This window comes from Papio anubis, chromosome 3, assembly GCF_008728515.1.
Source record: "Papio anubis isolate 15944 chromosome 3, Panubis1.0, whole genome shotgun sequence".
NCBI lineage: Eukaryota > Metazoa > Chordata > Mammalia > Primates > Cercopithecidae > Papio > Papio anubis.
This window is the reverse complement of record NC_044978.1, coordinates 81,370,561-81,394,196: the sequence shown is the minus strand read 5'-3', so window position 1 is coordinate 81,394,196 and position 23,636 is coordinate 81,370,561. Positions and strand designations below refer to the sequence as shown.

Here is a 23,636-nt window from a genome sequence, read left to right as displayed (position 1 = left end):
AAAAAAAAAGGAAGTCACAATGGAAAAAAAAAGGCAACACTGCTGATGAAGAACAAGGTAAGAGGACTTACTCCACTGTATTTCAAGACTTATAAAAATATAGTAATTAAGAAATGTGGCATTAACAGAGGAACAGACAAATGTATCAGTGGGACAGAGTAGAGGGCCCACACGTAAGTGGAGACCTGATAACAGAGCAGACACTGCAGATCAGATAAAAAAGATACCCTCATCAATCTATGTTCTTGGGACAAGTGATCAGTCACATGGAAAAAAACGAAAATGAATCTGTACCTCACACTATACACAAAAATCAACTGCAGATAAGGACCTAATTGAGAAAGACAAAAGCCTCTATTTCCCTGTATTTTTACAGGGAAATAAATAATTCCTTAGTCATCCAGATGAAAAAAGGAAAGCTCCTAAAAAGAAAAAGCTTATTAGACTCACACTTCTTCAAAAACATTTAATGCCAGAAGACAACAGAGTACTGTTTTTAAAATTCCAAGACCAAGAAAGTATGAACCAAATACATATTTTACCCAGCCAAGTTGGCATAAAAGATAGTCAGACTTTCTCAAACATAAAACCTCCAGGAGTTCAGAACCTAATGGAAGGCCACCTTGCAAAAATTATTTAACAAGGAAATACAGACAATTAAGACCATTCAAATAAAGAGCTTGTGAGTGAACATGTCATAGTAAAAGAACCAATGGTGAGCTACCAACTACTGACCCATTAAGTACTATAAACCTTGGCAATAAAAATGTAACAATTTAACAACTGTCTGGAATTAAGAATGAAGAAATGGGAAGAATGTGAGAGTGTATCTGCTTTCATACAAAAACAAACAGACCTGTCTAAAAATGAAACATGATGAAAAAAACAGTAACTTTTTTGCCAATCAGCACAAATTTTTAAGAACTGGTAACAACCATTGTTGACAAAGACACTGGGGAATAAACACCCTCCCATACTGCTGGTAGGAGAGTAAATTGGGATAAAATTTTAGTGGGCAATGTGGCAAAATGTATCAAAATTTTAAATATAATTCATAGAAGTGAAAGCATCCATCATTTTTAAAGCTACTTCAAAATCTGTATCAATTCAGTTACTCACCAGCCTGCTATGACTAGACCAAAGGACAGACTCTATGGAAACCAACACAATAGAAACAATCAAAGGCCAAACAAAAGCTGAATAATAGAAATTCACTTTGTGAAAATTCTTACCACTCATTTTTTCTGGTTATACCATGCTATGGTTTGAATGTGTCTCTCAGAGTTCACGTGTTGGAAACTTAATCCTCAATGCAACAGTGTTGAATGATGCGGTCTAATGGAGGTGTTTAAGTCATGAGGGCTCCACCCTCATTAATGGAATAATCCATCTATAAAAGGGATTGAGGCTGTGAATTCAATCTTTTGCTCTTTCTCACCATGTGACTCCTTCTGCCATATTACAGACATAGCAAGAAGGCCCTCGCCAGATGCTAGTCCCTCAATCTTGGACTTCTCAGCCTCCAGAACTATCAGAAATAAATTTCTATTCATATAAATTACCCAGTCTCTGGTATTCTGTTATAACAGCATAAAATAAACTAAGACGTATACGGTTTTCACTGTTAGCTTCTTAGAGCAGAATCTGGATCTTATTTGCACTCAGAAGTGTGTAGAATGTAATGTAGTATCTATGAAAAAGTAGTTTTAAGGTGCATTGTGGTTTTTACCTTTATTTAACAGCAATCCTATAAAAGAACAAAAAAAATTACAAGAAATGTTATTAAGCAACTATGTCAGTTATACGTCATGATGCTCCAAATACAAGAACAGAGCTCGAAATTTAAATATGCCTATGCCTAGTCCAAGGTCACCTATATGCACTATTTTTAAAATAAATTGCTTTATCTCTCTTGACCATACCTGTTAGCCAAACTGTGCAACCACGAAAGCCACCTCTGGTCCCCACCACCTGACCTCTCTTGTTCCTGCTGACATGATGGGCTTGGTAGGTGACGTTGGTTGCTCTCTGCATTCCCTAGAAAAAAAAGAAAAAAAAAATTCTAGTTTACATGAGTCCTTTAAAAGGCAAACACATATTCCTTGCAAACACACAAAACTCCATGCAACATGCCAAAAGCAAAGAAAAATATAAAACAGTTTTTTTTTTTCCTTAGAGTACTGGCATAGTGTTTACTGCTTTACACATGCCAACTGATTTAATCCTCATAGCAACCCAATGACATAAGTACTCTTCCTACTAAGGTTTCACAGATGAAGATTTTAAATCCGAGAAACGGTAAATAACTTGCTCGAGATTCCAAAACTAGTGAGTGGCAGACTCCAGAGCCTAGTCTTTTCCCACATTCATTTATTCATTCATCCATTCAGACAGTATCTACTGAGGCCCTACTAGCATGCCAAGTGAGCAAAACAAGACCACTATCCTCAATTAGCCTACATCCCACTGGGGAACAACGTAAACCAATAAAACTTAATTACAACATCAGAGAGTGGTAAGTGCACTGCAGAAAAATAAAATAGGGTAAAAAAGCAAACAGAGATGAGGAAAGAGTGCCTCTTTAGAGAGGACGATCAAGAAATGCTAAGAAGGTGATATTTGAGTAGACTCCCAAAGACAGTGTGAAAGAGATGCCTATGGGTATCATGAGATAGCTACTTCTGACATGAATAAAGTAGAATGCACTGGTTGTAACTTCATGTTCTCCCAAAGCTGCTTAAAAAAAAAAAAAAAAAGCATAAAATTACACAGGCCTCAAAGTATCTGAACAGGCTTTCCTCCAAAAAAGATATACAAATGGTCAATAAGCCACATTATTTAAATAATATTCAACATCATTAGCCACCAGGGAAATGCAAACCAAAACCACAGTAAGATACCACTTCACACCCACTAGGATAGCTGTAATAAAGACAGATAATAACAAGTACCGGTGAGGATATGGAAATATTGGAATCCTCATACATTGGATGTTGGGAATATAAAACAGTACAGTCATTTTAGAAAATGACAGCCCCTCAAAATGCTCAATATAGAGTTATCATATGATCAAACAATCCCATGCCTACATTATACTCACAAGAAATGAAAACATATGACCAAATAAAACTTGTATATACATGTCCATAGCAGCATTTTCAGAAATACATTGTTATTATCATTACCATGTTATACAATAGATCTTTCAAATTTATTCCTTGTATCTAAATAAAATTTTGTACCATCTAATCAACATCTCCTCCAACCATCCTCCTCGACCCCCACTCCACCCCAAACCTCACAGTCCCTGATAAACACCACTCACTCTCTACTTCTACAGGTTCAACTTTTTCAGATTCCACATGTAAGTGAGATCATATGGTATTTCTCTTTCTGTGCCTGGCTTATTTCACTTAATATTTTGTCATCCATGTGGTGATAAACAAAAGGATTTTTATCATTTTCAAGACTGAATAGTATCCCACTGTGTAAATACACCACTTTTTTTATCCATTTACCAACTGATGAGCACTTAGGCTGATTTCATATCTTAACTATGGCAAATAGTGCTGCAATTTGCAAGTAACACGAGAATGCAAATATCTACTCCACATACTGATTTCACATCCTTTCATTATATACCTAGTACTGGGATTGCTGGATCATATGGTAGTTCTACTTCTAATTTTTTTAGGAACCTCCATATTGATTTCCATAATGGCTATACTAATATTCCTGCAACAGCATACTAGGATTTTCTTTTCTCACATCGTCACCAACACTTTTGTCTTTTTTATAATAGCCATTCTAACAGGTGTGAGGTGGTAGTTCATTGTGGTTTTAATTGCACTTCCCTGATGATTAGAGAAGTTGAGCCGATGATTAGAGAAGGTGAGCCTTTTTTCGTATACATGTTGGCTATTTGTCTATCTTCTTTTTAGGAATGTCTATTCAGATCCTTTGCCCATTTTTTAATTGCATTGTTTTCTTGCCATTGAGTTGTTTGGCTTCCTATTCTGGATATTAACCCCTCATCAGATGTATGGTTTGGAAATATATTCTCCCATTCTGTAGGTTGTCTCTTCACTCTGTTGATTGCTTCCTTTGCTGTACAGCTGATTTTTAGTTTGATGTACTCCCATCTGTCTATTTTCATGTTTGTTGCCTGTACTTTTGGAGTCATATCCAAAAAAAAAAAAAAAAAATCACTGCCTAAACTAGTGTCATAAAACTTTTTCCCTACTTTTCTCTAGCAATTTTAGAGTTTCTGGTCTTACATGTAAATCTTTAATTCACTTTGAGTTTTTTTTTTAAATATGAGGTGAGATAAGGGTCTAACTTCATTCTTCTTCATGCAGATATCCAGTTTTCCCAACACCATTTATTGGAGACTGTCCTCTCCCCATCATGTATCCTTGGCACCTTTGCCAAAAATCAATTAAATATAAATCCATATACTTGTATCTGGGCTTTCTGCTCTGTTCTATATGTCTGTTTTTACGACTGTATCATGCTGTTTTGATTACTACCGCTTCAGAGTATGTTTTAAAGTCAAGTAATGTAATAATGCCTCCCACTTTGTTATTTTTGCTCAATTGCTTTGGTTATCTGGGATCTTTTGTTCCATAAAGATTTTTACAATTGCTTTCCATATAAATTTTAGAATTGCTTTTTCTATTTCTGTGAAGAATCCTTGGACTTTTTATAGGGATTGCATTGAATCTGTAGATCCCTTTAAGTAGTATGGACATTTTAACAATATTAATTCTTTCAATCCATGAACACATATAATGTTTCCATTTATTTCTGTCTTCAATTTTTTTCATCAATGTTTTACAGTTTTCAGTATACAGGTATCTTACTTCCTTGGTTAAATGTATTCCCAAGTATTTTATTTTTCTGGTAGCTACTATAAATGAGATTGTTTTCTTTCTTTTATAGGTACTTCATTGTTAGTATATAAAAACACTACCGGTTTTCTAATGTTGACTTTGTATTCTGCGTCTTCACTGAATTTATTTATTCTAACAGTCTTTTGGTGAAATCTTAAGGGTTTTCCACATATTTAAAACCATGTCATTTGCAAACAGGAACAATTTAACTTCTACTTTTCCATTTGGATGCCTTTTATTTATTTCTCTTGTCTAAGTGCTCTGTCTAGGACTTCCAGTACTATGCTGAATAGAAGTGGTAAGAGTGGGCACCCTTGTTGTGTTCCTGATCTTAGAGGGAAAGCTTTCAACTTTTTCTGTTTTTCCATTGAGTATGACGTCAGTTGTGGGCTTGAAATATATAGTCCTTACTGCACTGAAGTACATTCCTTCTTTTCCTAATTTGTTGAGTTTTTATCATAAGAGGTTAATGAATTCTTTCAAATAATTTTTCTGCATCTATTGAGATGATCATAGGTTTGTCGCTCTACATTCTGTTAGTGTGGTGCATCACCTTTATTAATTTGCATATGTTAGCCAGGCATGGTGGCTCACACCACTAATCCAAGCACTTTGGAGGCTGAGGCAGGTGGATCACCTGAGGTCAGGAGTTTGAGACCAGCCAGGTCAATGTGGAGAAACCCCATCTCTACTAAAAATACAAAAATTAGCCAGGCATGGTGGCATGCGCCTGTAGTCCCAGCTACTCAGAAGGCTGAGGCAGGAGAATTGCTTGAACCCAGGAGGTGGAGGTTGCAGCGAGCCAAGATCATGCCATTGCACTCCAGCTTGGGTGACAAAAGCAAAACTCCATCTCAAAAAAAAAAAAAAAAAATTGCCTATGTTGAACCATCCTTGCATCCCTGAAATAAATCCCACTTGGTAACAAGGAATGATCCTTTAATGTGCCATATAATTCAGTTTGCTACTATGTGTTCAGGATTTCCGCATCTATGTTCATCAGGGATGCTGGCCTGTGATTTTCTTTTCTTCTAGTGTCTTTTTGTGGCTTTGATATCAGGGTAATGTTGGCCTCATAAAATAAATTTGGAAGTATTTCCTCTTCAGTTTTTTGGAAGAGTTTAAGAAAAAAATGGTGATATGGTTTGGCTATGTGTCCCCACACAAATCTCATCTCAAACTGTAATCTCCATGTGTGGAGGGAGCAACATTGTAGGTGGTGATTGGATCATGGGGGCGCTTCCTCCCATGCTGCTCTCATGATAGTGAGTTCTCACAAGATTTGATAGTTCAAAAGTGTGGCACTTCCGCCCTTGTTCTCTCTCTCCTGCCACCATGTAAGATGTGCCCTGCTCCCTCTTCACCTTCTGCCATGTTTGTAAGTTTCCTGGGGCCTCCCCAGCCATGCAGAACTGTGAGTCAATTAAACCTGTTTTCTTTATAATTTACCCAGTCTCAGGGAGTTCTTTATAGCAGTGTGAAAACAGACTAATACAGACTGGCATTAATCCTTCTTTAAACGTCTGATAGAACTCGACAGTGAAGACATCCCTTAACAAATTATTGTCACTATTGTTAGTAGTCTTTTAATGTTCACACTAGAGATATAAATTATTGACACGACAATTACAGTATTAATTCCGAACTTGACTGTGGATTTTCTTTTTAACAGTGAGTTTTATACTTTCTTGTTACTAATTAGCATCCTTTTATTTCAGCTTGGAGAACTCCCTTTAATGTTTCTTTTGAGACATGTCTGGTAGTGATGAACTCCCTTAGCGTTGTCTGGGCAAGTCTTTATGTTTCTCTTTGTGAATTACAGCATTGTTGAATACAGTATTCTTGGTTGACCAGGTTTTTTTCCTTCAACACTTTGAACATGTCACCCCACTCTCTCCTGGACTATAAAGTTTCTGCTGAAAAGTCTGCTGCTAGCATTTTTGGAACTCCCTTATATGTGATTTGCTTCTTTTCTCTAGCTGCTTTCAGAATCCTCTTTTATTTTTGACAGTTTAACTATATGTCCTGATATAGTCTTGTTTGGATTGAATCTGATTAGAACTTTTGATCTTCCTGTACTTATTTATACCTTTCCCCAGATTTGGAAAGTTTTCTGTTGTTATTTATTTAAATAAGCTTTGTAACCCTTTGTCTTTCTCTTCTCCTTGAACTCCTATACCTCGACTTTTTGTACTTTTGATACTGTCCTATAAATCCTGTAAGCTTTCTCCTCCTCTATGTAAGGAATCTGTCTTCAAGTACAGATTACTTTGCTTGATCAGTTCTTCTATGGATGCTCTCTATTGTATTTTTCATTTTATTCATTACATTTTTCAGCTTTATAATTTTTTATTTTTTAAACAATTTCAATCTGTTAAATTTCTCACCTTGCTCATCTACTGTTTTCCAGAGTACACTGAATTATTTCTATTTTATTGAGGTTTGCTAGCTTCCTTAAACAATTATTTTTTAATTCTTTTTCAGGCAGTTCATGTATCTCCATTTCTTTTGAGTCAGCCACTGAAAGGTCAGTGATACTTTTGGTAGTATTAAGTCTCCTTGTTTTTTCACATTTCTTGTTGTCTTATACCAATATCTGTACAATGAAGAGATAGGAACTTATTCCAGTCTTTGTAGGCTGGCTTCATCTGGGAAGCACTTCACCAGTCAGCCTGTCCAGAGAATTTGGGGAGGCCATCTGGCATGGTGCACAAGCAGGCTTGCTGCTGGAGTCCTCTGGGAGGCTGGCCTGGTATCTGGGTCAGCAGGTAGGCAGAGCTCAGCTGGTGCTGGAGCAGATGTGGAGGCCTAGGTCTACAGGGGTTGGTCTGAAGCCTACCTAGAATCATAGGACCTGCTCTGAAGCCATGGGGGCTGGCCTAGATGCTCGGCATGTGGGTGCTGGCCTGGAACCTGGGTCCACAGAAATGGTCCTACAGCCTGGGTCCATGGGGGCTGGTCCAGTGCTGAGATGTATTGGGATGGTACTGAAACCCTGGGTCTCTCAAGTATGGGGTTGCAGTAGCCGGCCTGGAGGGTGGGGCCACAGGGAATGGCCTTGTATTGGGGCAGACCTGACACCCAGGGCTGTGTGGGCCAACCTGGCTCTCAGCTGGTCTGAAACCTGGAGAAGGCCTGAAGCTGGGACAGCTTGGAGCCTGTATCCACAGGTGCCTACCTGCGGGAGCCAACCTGGTACTAAAGGGAGCTCTGAGCCTAGGGACACTGGGGCCAGCCTGGCCCTAAGACAAGTCTAAAACTTGAGTCAATTGGGTCTGGCCTGGTGGTGGGGGTCGGAGGAGCTGGAACCTGGGGCTGCAGAATCCTGCTTAGTACCAGCATAGGCTTGGAGGCTCAATCCATGGGTAGAAGCCTGGAGTCTGGGGTTGTGGGGACCTGCCTGGCACTGGGTTTCACTGGGGTGGGCCTGGTATTGGGTTCCGAGACAAAATCTTATGCTCACTGCTTCTCCCTCCTCTAAGCAAAGGGTGTCTTTCTCCACATTGTGCTGCCTCACGTGGCAGGCTGGGGGCAGTGATATAGATCATGTAAAACTGTTCTTTCTACTCTCTTCGATGTGTTTTTTCTGATTTCTCTGCTACATGCAGGTGCTGTCATCTCTCACCTGGCTTCCTTAGCTCTTATTAAGGTATTTCTGTGCAAGAATAGTTGTTCAATTAATGTTTATTTGGGAAGACAAGCACTGGGAAGCCCCATTCTATCATTTTGCTGACCTCCACCAAAACACAGATTTGATTTTTAAGGAATTAAATTTCTATCCAAATCTTCAACTTCCATGAGATTAAGGGTCTCTTTTCCTATCTTCCCCTTCACAATCCTGTACAGCAGGAATGCCATCTCCCACACATCTGAATCTTATTATCATTACCAGTGCCTAAAAAATCCTCTGGGACCAAAGGGATAATTTGACAATTCTTTCAATAGGTATGCCACAAAAGCTGCACCCCTTTCCATCTACTCATCACATTAACAATAATTATTTATACAATTATTAATACTTTATTTCCAATAAAATACTTTTACATATTTAATAATCGCTTACAAAAAACTGTAATATGAGTCTCTAGATTCATTTCTTTTCAATAAACTGATGAAGCAAATACAACTTACCAGTTCTACACTTCCAAGAACTTAAAAAAAAGGGCTTCAGAAGTAGACATTTGTATATCTTGAGAAGCAGTGGCACCTCTTTAGTTTTAGCTCCCATCAATACTGGCTAAGGAGGAAAAGGGAGCTAAGGTCTCTGCTAAAAGGGAATTGAGGAAGGTGCTATACACATTTTGCTGCCTATACTGGTAGAACTTGTTTGGTTTGGTCGTTTTGTTTGAGGATTTTTCCAAGTTACTTTGCTCTTTAGACAAGAAGAAACATGTATCTAAATGAATTTTAATTGATTTTGGTCCTGTAAAATATCTTCTGCTTTTCTTATCAAATCAAGCTAGAATGTATAAAAATTATCTGTCAAACTATAACTGCTGAGAATATGGTTGAGAAAAAATACAGACAGGATAAGTAGAGACCGTCTGTTTTAATCTCTAAAAAGAATGCTCCCTCAGTTTCTTGCCTCCTACATTTAAAAAGATTCTGGCAGCAAACGTAGTACTCTGGATATAAGGAGATTTTTTTGTTTACGTATGTTTGATGTTGTTAAATCAAGTTAAAGCTAACGCTTCCTCTTTACATATTTTAAGTTCAGCCCAAAGGTTTCTCCATATGTAGTAAACTGTAACCTAGCTGGAGATAATAAACAGACTGTAGCCACACTTGCGCCAATCACTGAGTTTTGGCCAATCAAATGTGGCCAATTGTTCAAAGCATGTTCAAATAAGCCAAATGCTGAGCTATAACCAATCCAGTTGTTTCTGGACCTCACTTCCATTTTCTGTACACCACTTTCCTCCTTCTGTCCATAAATCTTCCACCATGCAGCCGCACCAACTCAGAAGGCTGCCTAATTCACAAATCATTCTTTGCTCAAACTCTTTTAAATTTAATTTGGCTAAAGTTTTTAACGGTATTTTTCATATTAAAAAATAAACTTTAAAAAATTGCCACATTGTCCTACCTTCCAGTTTTTCAGAGTAAATCAAACAGCACTTTTATAAAACTACCGGAATTGAAACAGCCTTTGAAAAATTGAGAGAAAATTGTAACAGTGAAAAAGACCTGATCTAACCAACCCCCATCTTGCCTTGAACCTCCAAACTGCCCTTAGGTATTGCTGGGTTTGGGCCAAGCTAACTTTGGGAGAAATTTAGTTTTTAGTTTAAATGATAATAGTACTTCCCCAAAAGTAAACCATCTTTTAAAGCTAATAAAAGACCACCAGGTTAGGAGATGAGAGGAGCCTGAATTCTCCTAACGTGTAAACATAAATGATTACCAGTCACTGTTTCAGAAGTCACAAGATTTTCAACTTCCCCAGTTACTCCTGCAGATAACATCACTACTGTAGAATCTAAGATTGGCCTTTTGAGATGTCTTTTCAGGTTTTTGCATTTCTGACTACCAATGGCTCCACCTGGACCTACCAACCACCTGTGTGCTCCCACCCAGAAGCGGACTTAACACAGTAGGACTATTTTCCACAACCCTATGATTACATCCCCAACGAATTAGCTGCACCCATTCCCTTGCCAACCAAACTATCCTTAACAAACCCTGGCCTCCAAATTTTGAGAGAGGCTGATTTGTCCAATAATAAAAGTCTTCTGTTCAGCTGGCTCTGCATGAATTAAACTCTTTCTCTACTGAAATTACCCTGTCTTGATAAATTTGCCTGTGGGCAGCAGGCAAAAGAAACACATTGGGTGGTTACAGAATTGCAAAGTGGTAGACTTATGACTGAATTTATAGACTCTGCATGGCACTTCTACTTCTACTTCCCCTTTCCTTCCTTCTGCATCCACTTCAGCCAAATCCTTTCTATAATTCTGCTGAGGAAACATGACATTAATGACTCATTAAGGGTTGAGAGTGACTGAGTTCCTTTCACCTCTAAATTTCTATTCTTGGCTCCCTGGGTTGGAATTTTTTTAAAAAAGTATATTTCTATACTGAGTCTTCTGTGCCCTAGTTTCCACACACAGGAGAAACCAAGCTTACTGCTTCATAGTCTGGGTGCTTTGTAGAAATATATATATACACACACGTATATATACACACATATATACATATACATATACACACATAAATATGTGTGTGTGTGTGTATATATATATATAATCTGGCTCGGTGTAAGTATGTGTACCTAGGAAGTCCCTGTAACATTTACTGCCCATATCATTCTTTTGTTATTTATGTACCATTAATACATTCAGGTATCTTCTTGTGCCTATATATTTTTACTTCCTCAGGAAAGTAGGTCAAGGACTATGAGTGTCCTGCTTGGGGTCAGGTTCCAGTTCATGCTGAGGTCCAAAGGGAGTAAGTGGATGAGCACATAGCTAACAGAACACTCAGGGGCATAGGGAGGTGGAAGGTAGTTTTATTCAGCAGCTCTCTCATCAGCAGCCCACTCACATTAGCTCTCTCACACTGTTTGCCTTGTCTCGACTGCTTATTCCAGCAGCTCCCACACACAGCTATGCGGCCAGCTCTCCCTTCAGGGTCAGCATCTTAAATCTCTCTCTCTCTCTGGGTGTGAGCGAGCCGAGCTGTGTCCTGGCTCACTCCTATCCATCTGCAAAGATGGACAGCTCCAGTGCTCTCTCTCCTTCTCTGGGGGCAAGTGCACCCATACAATGTCAGTAGGGCACTTATACCTTTTACAGACAACAGTGGCTTAGAGCCAAATGATGAGTCTTATTATGGCACGGCTACACGACTGTGATAACAAGTGGAGTTAAACACCTGCGCTGTAGACTCGCTGAGTCATTCTGGATGTTTACCTCGGCCTATCCTTGACCAAAGCACAGCCATGTTCTTTACAGTGAGTTACAATTATCCATATTTTCCAGAATGCCCAACCTCCTTTGTTTCTAGTTAGTACTCATAAATGTTAGATACAAGACATTTAAAGTATGGTTTGTTTTCTCTGTGTATCTTGCAAATGAAATGATGACTGATACTTGGAAACCTTAAATCTAGCAGAAATGGAACAATTCTTTCCAAGACCATTTAATACTTTCTACATTTAGAACTAAATGACTAACAGTCCTGTCACTAGGCTAACATTGCATGGCCTCTGATATTTGTAGTATGCATTTTCTGTACATACTACAAACTTCTGTCCTCGTCAACCACACAAGTGGCCCTTTTTGACACATCCTAATTTCCACATGGCCATTTTGTTATTTTATCCACTTGCCTATAAGGAAAATCAACTTCTCTGTGATGCTATTTAGAGAATTTCAGATTTTGTGAATTTTTCATGATTTTATAAAGAATTGTGCATTTTTAAGCGAAATTTATAAAGACACAAAGCATATACCAAATACTAAGCATAACTCTGGACTTCAACATCTTTCATCCATCCTACCACCCACCCTAAACTAACTGCTAAACAGTGTATTACTCCAATGAGAAATCCCTGAAATGGCAACAGGTACCTTTCTTTTATGTCCCAAGACACAATATGGATAAAACTGAAGAGATAGTAACAATATGGATAAGAGACTGTAGAATACAATGAAAAGAAATCTTTAGTTCACAGAGTTCTTGATAATTAAAACCTTTAGTTCACAGAATTAACTGATAACTGAAATTAATCTTGTAAATATTAATAAGTCAATGATAAAAAGCAAGTGAAGATCCTACAACCCTGGAGGATGTTGAGAAAACAACTTGAAAAGGCTACTCTTAAAACTTTGCTACTACAAAATATGTTGCATGGCAACACTGGCATGGCCTGGCTGCTTGTTAGGAAGCAAATCTCAGGCCCTACTACAGACCTCCTGAATCAGGACTGAGTTACTAGCATGTTTATCTCATCACTACCATCTGTCATGCATACACTCTGCATACACATTACGGCTCTCCAACTATTCTGTTGAAGATTAAAGAACTTTTAAATATGTAATAGGTTTTTATATCCGTACCTTTAATGGAAAGGCCCTCCATTCCATTACCTTCAGCTGGGAATTTTGGCCCTAAGACACTCCTAGAAGTCAGAATGGGCCTGGGACTATCTGTTCATTCATTATTTGTTGTTTGATCCTTTCTAGACACTCAGGACACAACAAAACAAAAACAAAAACATTTCGTAAAAGGAACTAGTTACACATAGGTAAATAAAGAAATCACTAATCTATAACAGACCGTGTCTCCTACCACAAACACAGTGAGGCATTCACCACACATACAAGGGAGGTTCAGAGACTGGGGAACCAAAATACACTAATGTCCACCTCAAAGGTTGAAATTAACTATTAAAACCACATAAAAGTATCCACAAAAACTTATACACAAATGTTCATAGTATTTATTCATGAAAGCCAAAAAGTAGGAACAACCTAAATGTCCACCAACTGATGAATAAAGAAGATGTGGCCGGGCGTGGTGGCTCACGCCTGTAATCCCAGCACTTTGGGAGGCGGAAGCAGGTGGATCATGAGGTCAGGAGATGGAGACCATCCTGGCCAACATTGTGAAACCCTGTCTCTACTCAAAATGTAAAAATTAGCCGGGCATGGTGGCACGTGCCTTTAATCCCAGCTACCCGGAAGGCTGAGGCAGGAGAAGAGCTTGAACCAGGGATGCGAAGGCTGCAGTGAGCCGAGATTGTGCCACTGCACTCCAGCCAGGCGACAGAGCGAGACTCCATCTCGGGGCGGGAAAAAAAAAAAGATGTATTATTATCCATACAACGGGATTTTCTTCAACCATATATTGAATGAACTATTTAAAAAAAAAAAATAGGTGTCTTGCTCTGTTGCCCAGGATGGAGTGCAGTGGCGTGATCTTAGCTCAGTCCAACCTTCACCTCCTAGTTCAAGTGATTCTCCTGCTTCAGCCTCCCGAGTAGCTGGGATTACAGGTGCATGCTACCATGCATGGCAAATTTTTTTTGTATTTTTAGTAGAGACGAGGTTTCACCATCTTGGTAAGGCTGGTTGATACATGTTGTAACACGGATGAAGCTTGAAAACATTATCTGAGGTGACAAAAGCCAGATACAAAAGGCCATAGATTATATAATTTCATTTCTAGGAAAGCCCACAACAGCATAATCCATAGAGACAGAAAGTACATTATTGGTTGTCAGGGGCTAGGAGAAAATGTAGAGCCTGGGGAACGACTACTAATGGGTATAAGGTTTCTTTTTGGGGATATGTAAATATTCTAAAATTAGATTCTGGTGATGGCTGTACAACTCTGGCTATACTAAAAACCACTGAATTGTACACTTAAAAATATGAAAGACAGGTCGGGCACAGTGATAATCCCAGCACTTTCGGAGGCTGAGGCAGGCAGATCACGAGGTCAAGAGATCAAGACCATCCTGACCAACATGGTAAAATCTCGTCTCTACTAAAAATACAAAAACTAGTTTGGCATGGTGGTACACACCTGTAGTCCCAGCTACTCAGGAGGCTGAGGCAGGAGAATCACTTGAACCAGTGAGGTGGAGGTTACAGTGAGCCAAGGTCGCACCACCACACTCTAGTCTGGCAACAGAGCAAGACTGTCTCAAACAAAAAGAAAAAAAGAAAAAAAAATATGAAAGACAAAAGCAGAGGGAAGGTCTGCAAGCATCAACATAACTAGAGAGAACAACAAGAGAAAACAGCCTGCGCAATGGCTGCATTCATCCAAAGACAGACACTGAATTTCTCTACACAATGTCTGGTATTTCTACCATCATTATTCAGTTAAAATTTAACTGTGTCTTTAGGAAAAGATATGTCACAGAAACGATTATCACTGGCAAGATTTCTCTCCTTGATCAAACTAGGCAGGCTCCTTCTGAACCCTTTTTCAACTGGGCCCCTATCCTTGGGCATGTCTTCAAGAGTCAAATTTTAGCAGAAATCCCCCATCCTTGATAGCTGACCGAACTCAAGCTGCACCATCCCCCAGATGATGCCTGATCACCTTGGCCTGCCTGCCTTCAGCAAGAACCCTGTTAAATCGTTTTACTCAGAATACTCCCTAATTCTTAATGTTTCCTCTCTTAGTAATTTTCCATCCACTGACCCCCATACCGCTCCCTCACCATAAATTCCCACTTTTCCTCATTGTGTTTGGAACTGAGCCCAATCTTTCTCCCCTACAGCAAAACTCCATTGCAGATGTCTCTCTAGCCACTGCAATAGTCTCCCTGAGAACATTCTCTTTACTATCACTTAAATGAATACCAAAAAGAAAAGTCATTCCCTTTATTTGAACTAATTACTTAATCTGATTTCAAAACAATTCAGGATTGGGGTTTTCCTGTCTTGTTATTGGTATGCTATGAGTAACCAATCCATCTCAGAGTAAGAAATGGCAACTTCCAGGCTGATGGGGGGAAAAAAGACCACATCAATTGGATTTTTTAATTGGATTTTACATTTGCATTTCAGATTTAAGAATTTAGACATTTAGGTTTTTTAAGAAATCTTTTCCAATAGATGTTAGAAGAATTATCCCCCTCCATACACAAGTAGAATAACCAAAAATGTCTCCAGAACTGCCAAATGCCCCCTAGGGCTGGTAAAATCTCACATGATTGAGAACCACTAAAGTAGAGAACTACTCCTCAAAATTCAATGTAACACACCTAGGCTGGGAAGTATATTGACATTTCAAATCTGAAGAAGCAACTACACTAAGGGGAGGCTAATACTGCTGGACACGTTACCAGAAGCCAAGGTGCAAAACCGCCCAAAACTAAAATTTCAAAGTAGCCACTGACTCTAGAAATTACCCGTTCTTGGGAACAGAGTAAAAATACCCTAATACATAAACACACAGATAAGTAGAAAAAAAAACTGGCAGCCATCACAAAGCTTCATCTAGATCTGTACTGTCCAACAGAGCTTCCTGAGATGATGAAAATGTTCTATACTGCGCTGTCCAATTCCTGTGGCCACTAACCACATATGCAGCTCTTGAAATGTGGTTATTGCAACTAACAAACGGAATTTTTTACTTACTTAATGTTCATTAAATTTCAATTGCCACAAGTGGATCGTGAACTGGACAACACAGATCTAGACCTTACTATCATTCGTCTTATTGCTGTTGTTGGTAGAAGTTTAAGTTTCCCTTTTCATCAGGCAATTTTTTAGTATCATCTTGCCAGGGTAGAAAGATAATTCTCTGTTAAACCTGGGAGTGGGGGAAATAAAAGACCAATGCCTGCCCCTGACCACACCCAGGCAAATCCTCTGAAGGACAAGTATATTGGCCTCTTGTTTGGCTGTGTGTTCCACTTCGGTGTCCTTATTTCATTTTTGTATCATCTGAGTGTTCAGCTAAATCCACAAGGGGCTGCTGGCCTTCTATGAAAAAGATCCACATATAAGGAGACAAGCTGTTTGGGAAAGATAGAATTGGTAAAAGGGGGAATTACTTCATTCATTTATTTGGTTTAATTAACTCTCTCTCAGGTAGAACGTAATATCCACAAAACAGGACCCTTCTCTGTCTTTTTACCACTGCATCCTCAGGACCTGGAACAAAGGCACAAAGTAAATGTTAAATATTTGATGAACTAATAAATAATAAGAACAAGAATAGTACTCATGTGCCAGGAACCATAGTTTTATAAATATATTAACTTCTTTAAACCTCACTATAATCCCACATGGTATGCACCATTAGCCTCACTGTGAGGTATGTTTTATTATGTCTTACAGACGAGGATATTGAGAGATGGAGGGGTTAAATAATGTTCCCAAGATCACCCAGATGGTAAGTGACAAAACTGTAATCTGAATCCTCCCACATACGGAGCTTATTCTCTTACTTAAGCTTTTTTAAGATACTAATGAATTATCTAAGGATTTCAATATCAGAGCTACCGAGCTACTTTGCATCCTGCTCCTTATCCCCAATTCTGTTATATCAGGAAAAGTTTGGTATAGATACAAAACATCTATAATGAAATATGATTACAAGATACATATTAGCAGAGAGAACGCAACATAATGCAGAAGAGCACAAACAATTCAGCCCATGAGCAAGTGAATATATGTATCTATGAGGGCCACACATTTCACACAGTTAAGGTAAAATGGTCCAAGGCTGTTAACATTTCAGCCCCTGATAAAGGGTAACAGGCATCCCAGGGAGAAGGAAAGGCTTGTGTAAAACCATGAGGATGTATGATATAGGATGGAAAGTTGGGCTGGAGCTATGGAAATTCAGGGAGTTGTAAGAGGGGAATGGAAAAGCAAACCAGAGAGAGACTGTATATGCTTCTTAATGTCGTGCCCGGTTTCAAAAACATCTCTTAGCACCCTACTCCACTGTAAGGCAGATCCAACAAGGGACTCAGCCCAATATGATTCTACAAAATGGGTAAATGACATCTGGGCCTGAACTGAGTGTCCCAAACTTCCCTCAGTCCAACTAACACATCCCCAAGGGCAGATGAAAACTGGTCCCACTGGAGAAAGATTCAATTGGATAGAAAATGATATTCATTATATCTGATGCTTTATCAGACTGAAGTAAGAGGCAGCTCCAAGAGTAAGTCAATTTCTTGGTTTTTCTTCACTATTCCCACAGGTATATGGACAACTTTAACTTTCTATAATTCTAACCGTTTCCCAGAGCTGAAAGACTACATTTTCCCATCTCTTTGTCTATTGTCTCCCATGAGTACATTTCCTTTACCTAATCCTTAACAGGAGCTATTACCCAAAGCTTAATATTTGGTCTCACCATTTATTTTCCTAATACTCTTTAACTCAAATTTAACCATGAAACCTTTACTTCCAACCTCAGCACAACTCATTTCTGTAACTATGTTATCCACATGTCCCTACTATTTGAAATGTGGATAGTATGAAGTGAAATGTGTACTAACTGTAAAAAAAAAGAAACTCCATACTTTTATAACTTTTTATTAATTATGATAGTGTTGTACTTACACTAACATTGAAAAACATACTGAAATGATAGTATTTGGGATACAGTAGATTAAACATATTACTGAAATTTATTTCACCTGTTACTTTATACTTTTTAATGTGGTATCTAGTAAATGCTGAATTATACACATGGCTCATATTTCCTCTAAAACTATCTCTACTAAGGCTGTCCCTCAAATGCAATAGGTTTAAAATGGGCCCACCACTAACAAGCTCCATGACACCTCTGTGCCTCAGTTTTGTCATCTATAAAATGGAAATACTAATTGTAATAGAGGATGATAATAGTAAGAGCTAAGTCTAATTGCCACAATATCTCTGTGAGGCTATCATTTTCATTTTATAGATGAGCACACAGAGGCACAGAGAAATTAAGTGACCAGCCAAAAGTTACATAGTTAATAAATAGTGGAGTCCAGATGTCAGCCCAGGCAGTCAGCTCCACGGTCCAGCTTTTAATCACTCTCTCATGATATTCACCCTCAGAAATGTAACAAAAACTCAACGGGTTAGTATAGGTAAAACATTTCAAACCGTTCCTGGCACACACTAAACTCTCCTTTGTGTTTAACTAATATCACCCTTACCCCCATGCCCAACCTACTTCCCCATTTCCACACAGGTAACAACCTTTCTCCCCACTTCCCAGACCAAAACTTCAGGTTCATCTTTTAACATTTCTCCCTTTTAGGCCGGGCGCGGTGGCTCACGCTTGTAATCCCAGCACTTTGGGAGGCCGAGGCGGGCGGATCACAAGGTCAGGAGATCGAGACCACGGTGAAACCCCGTCTCTACTAAAAATACAAAAAATGAGCCGGGCGCGGTGGCGGGCGCCTGTAGTCCCAGCTACTCGGGAGGCTGGGGCAGGAGAATGGCGTGAACTCAGGAGGCGGAGCTTGCAGTGAGCCAGGATCGTGCCACTGCACTCCAGCTTGGGCGACAGAGCAAGACTCCGTCTCAAAAAAAAAAAAAAAAAAAAAACATTTCTCCCTTTTTCATCTCCTATATCTAGTCGGTCCTCTCTACTCTTCCTTAAATGTTTTTAATGCAGCTACTCCTCTAGTTCCACTGCCACCTTACCCCAGCCCTTCAGCCCCTCACACTGGATGAATTAACAAGAACATACATAGTGCTCATGTGCCAGGCAGGCTTCAAATCTATTAATTCATTTAAACCTTACTATAACCTTGTCTGGTCTCCAGGGCTTCCCCATCTGGGTCCTACCGGGTCTAGACTTCTTCAGCAGAACATTCTTCCTGGATTACCAATTTTATCCTGTGATAGGAATTTTAAAGGTGTATGGGTTCTTCACACTTGTGCCTATTAAGCTGATTTAAGTATGAGAGAGGGAGAGACGACGGGTGTTTCACGAGGGAGAGAAAAAATTTACAAGGATCAGAAAATTTAAAATTCTAGCCCCATCAAAAATCTCCCATGGAATTAAGTCTTCTCTGCAGCCAAACATAAGAGCATCACGTAGCCCCAGCCTCCCTATTCAACCTTACCTCCACTTCCCAACAAAAACTCTCCAGAGCAGTCAAACAAGTTTCGTCAATGTTCCTGGAGTAAAAAAATTGTAATTTTTATTCCCAACACTTCTCCACGAAGTTCCCCTCTGACTCAGAAATCTGAGCTCCTCCATAAACCCTCCCAAAACGCCCAGGCGAAACTAATCTCTCCTCTAAATTGCAATAAAACTTCTGTCTTACGCCACTCACTGTGGACCACAAAGACATAGTCACCAGTTGGCAAATGTCACAACCCCAACACAGACCATGAACTACCAGAAGGCAAGCAGTTTAAGTCCCACATTTTTCACCACATGTCTAGCACAAGTCTCTACATAGAATACGCACCATGTGGCAAATGTTAATAAATAAATGAGTAAATAAATGGACAATGTAACAGAAATTATCTGTAAATACCCCAAGTTAGTCAACCTTATTTCCCTAACCATGAAACACCTTAAGGTAACAGGAGCGAAACTGAGTCTCAGTTTCAAGGCAGTGGTTTCACTGCACTTTCAAATTCATGATCCGTCTTCTTTGTTCATCAGAACAATCCCGTTGAAGTACATACTGTTATACCCTTAAGTCAACTGAGGTTCGAATAAGTAGTGACTTTCTTCAAGATCACACAGTCAGTAAATGGCAAAGCTGGGAAGAGAGACCAGGCCAGGAGTCCAGTGCTCTTTCCACGGTTCTAATTCATCTTTTAAATCTCCTTCCCCTCCTTACCATCTATAGAGTTAAATAAAAGGAGAGAGGAACCAGCAGACAATTCTTGATAACAATAACAACAGATGTGGTAAATTAATGACTTCCAAAGAACATTTGCCTGAAATTGCTTTTTTTTTTCCTCTGATTCATCAAGGGCAAGTAACGTTTTGGGAGACATTGCATTTAAACCTCATTATTTCATTGGACTGTGAAATTACATTTCCATCTAAACCTAAAACCAGTTCCTTTCCAGACTCCAAAGATGGGTCCTCCCCTGCTCCACACTTACAAAGAAAGATAAGGCTGTTTCTCATCACAGAGAAATTAAGGAAGTAAGCAACGTTATGAGGACACAGCACTTTACAAAGTCAACTGGCAGTCGTTACTAAACGTTATAAAGGACTGGTCCCACACCTGACTGTCACCAGGAAGGGAGTCTTAAACCCTCCTACTTGTTAAACATTCCGATTTAACACAGAGACACAAAGAACCTCAGTTCAGGGCAGTCTCAACCCATGAATGACCACATTGTTGGGTACTCTCCCTTCACACTGAAACTCAGAAATGGAAAGACATGGAGATGGACCCAAACCTGGGCCAACCGCACTGGCAAAGCCAAGAAAAACCAAGAACGCGTCGAAGGCGCCCGCCTCCGCCTCCTCTGCAGATCTTCAGGCCACTCCAAGGGATGCAGGAAGCTCCACTTTCTGCAGCTGCAGGTTTCAGCGCCCGGAGATTTCAGCAGCCGCCAGCTCACGTGTGAAGGATTTTCCTGGGGGTCTTACCTGAGTGCAGGCGCTGGGGAGGGGAGGCGTTCTTCCCAAGAACGGTGGCCCGGACAGCACGCTGCGCCAAGCCAGGGCGAGACCCCCACCCTGCGCCGGGCCCCTCTGCCTCACAACCACTCACGGCCCCAGTCGGAGGCGCCGCGGTCCCGGCACCCACCTCCGCGCTCCTGGAAGGATGCGGAGGAGGCGAGAGAGAGGCGGCGGCTCCGTAATGAGCTGCTCCCACAGCCTCTCCGCTCCTCGCCGTCTCGCCCTCCTCCCTCACTTACCCAGTTCTGCGCGTTATTGCTCAGCTTGACTTTCTTGCACAGGCTCCCGGGGATCTCCATGACCGCGGAGCTCGCTGGGCAGCCGGGGTTCTCTGCGCCAGGAGGGTAGCAGAAGGCGGCAGGCCAGCGAGCGGGGCGGGGCTGGAGGGCGGGGCCTCCTCGCGTCGGGGCGGGCGCGCGCTGACGTGCGCACGCGCCCGTGCTCGTGGCCTGGGTTGCGCGGCGCATGCGGCGCGCCTCGGAAATGGGTCCGGGGCAGAGGTCTGCGGGGAAGGGCGAAGCGCCGGGATAGAACCGGAGGTAGAAGCTGGGGGCGGAGCTTCAGCGCTCGCGCACGGCGCTCCTCCTTCCAGATCCCGATGAAAGGGCGGGGACTGGGATGCAGTAGTGAAACTTCACGCACCTGTGCGGCTCCCAGCCTATCTCTGAGCTAGCGCAGAGCTCTAAGAGCGAGTACCAGCAGCCAGGAGAGCGGCATGGGGAGTGCGCGGCTCGCCACGCGCCGCACTCACTCAGCAGAGGCTGGTTGGGAGGATGCTGACGCGGGCTCCTGCCCCTTTGGCTACCCCTCCACAGGCTGGCTGACGGCCTCCTGTCCGCCCGTTCTGTGCCCCTGTCACCCTGGCCAGATGTTTTAAATGTTTTACAGCTTTGCAAAGGGAAGAATTGATTTACTGAACAGCTCATTCTCCACATTTTAACGCTTCACTTTAAAATTCTTCTCAAGACACGTTTTTTGTTTGTTTGTTTTTTTGAAACGGAGTCTTGCACTGTCGCCCAGGCTGGAGGGCAGTGGTAGGATCTCGGCTTACTGCAACCTCTGCCTCCCAGATTCAAGCGATTCTCCTGCCTCAGCCTCCCGAGTAGCTGGGACTACAGGCGTGCGCCACCACGCCCAGCTAGTTTTTGTATTTTTAGTAGAGACGGTGTTTCACCATGTTGGCCAGGCTGGTCTCGAATTCCTGACCTCGTGATCCGCCTGCCTCAGCTTCCCAAAGTGCTGGGATTACAGGCGTGAGTCACCGCGCCTGGCCTCAAGATACAGTTTTTAAAAAGATGTAAAAGCCCGATTTCTTGACATCAATAATTAATAACTCAACGGGATTAGTGATTATTTATAAGGTACCTCCCTCTCCACTTGGAGACCTCCCTTCGCATCAGATTTCTGTGCAGTGCTTCTTACCGACCTACGCCGGAAAGGGGATTCTGTAGTATTAATAGCTACTCAGGAAATCCCTAGAGGGCTGAAATCCAGGACCGGGGAGGCCGCAGGTAACCCCGAATAGAACGCCCGCCTACGGAGGGCATTTTCAAATTCACCTAATTATTCCAGGGCTAGTTTGTAGGAGGATGAGCTGGGGGCATGAGAGAGTTTCTTCCAGGAGCTGTCTTGCCTCCACCCCCTATAACTCTGAGTTCTCTTTTCCGCAGCTTGCCCCTGGTACCAAGAGAGTTGCTTGCAGCTCTGCCCCTCTGTGACACAGCTGCCCTCCGCCCCCGCCCATCACCAAGATCTGAGGCTGCTGCTGCTGCCTGTTAGTGACTAGCAAATCAACCACCATCACCAAGACCCGAGGCTGCTGCCTGTTAGTGACTAGCAAATCAGCCCCCCATCTATTTACCCTACTGCTACTGTCTTAAATTAGCCCACCGCCGCATATCCAATCTTAGTTATCACTAAGCCCGTTCACTGGACATCCTCCCACCTGTGCAGCTGCTCTCCACACCCCCACCACACACCCCATTCTTGCGCCTGCTGTCAGAGTGGTATTTCTGAAACAGAAATCTGAGCTTGTTACTTGACTACTTGAAATGTAAATGGTTCCCTTCAGCTTTTTCTAGGGAATTTTTAATCTGGGGTTCATATATAGAACAGAATTTCAATATAATTCCAAATTCTACCAATAACAAGAATGAGCTTGGAAGATCTCGAGTTTCATATGAGAAAATAGGGCCACATCTGAAGTTAGCGATTTCTCTGAGTTCTGGTTCTTATTAGAGGGAAATGGTATTTAGTTATAACGATCTGGCCCTCGGAGTGATCACCGCTGTGAGTTTGACCTTATTTCTCCTAAGAGTTAAAAGACTATTTTTTAAGGTAAAATATATCATAAGTTTACATTGATACTGTCCATCCAAATTCGTGATTCCAGATATGGGTCATGCAAATGAACCAGAAACGTCTTGTCAAACAGGAAACATAACAAAAGACTATCAAAAGCTACTTGGATTATGTCATAAGGACTCAGAAACCAATTTAAAGAAATTTTTCCATGTCAAAGATGGGAGAATTAAAGCACTAAATGGACTAGAACTACAAAATATTAAAACATATCAAATATGTTTAAACCTAGGTGTTTGTAATGATGATGATTTTAAAAAAAATTTATTGTCACTCTTAGAGAATGCTAAGAAACCAACTCAT

General features: G+C 40.9%; 1 protein-coding gene across 3 annotated transcripts in view; it reads right to left on the bottom strand.

The window, feature by feature from the left end:
• PAPSS1 (3'-phosphoadenosine 5'-phosphosulfate synthase 1) overlaps nucleotides 1-21,515 on the bottom strand; it is a 103,568-nt gene extending 82,053 nt beyond the window's left edge. For 2 of the 3 annotated variants that reach the window (XM_003899065.4, XM_009207320.3), the window contains exons 1-2: nucleotides 21,212-21,515; nucleotides 1,923-2,037 (exon numbers count right to left, since the gene is read on the bottom strand). In XM_003899065.4, the coding sequence (XP_003899114.1) occupies nucleotides 1,923-2,037; nucleotides 21,212-21,439 (343 nt within the window). In that variant the 5' untranslated portion in view covers nucleotides 21,440-21,515. Of the gene's footprint in view, nucleotides 1-1,922; nucleotides 2,038-20,939; nucleotides 21,149-21,211 lie in introns of those variants that run through there. The other variant, XM_009207322.4, reaches the window with a different exon arrangement.
• Between the last annotated feature and the right edge of the window lie 2,121 nt (nucleotides 21,516-23,636).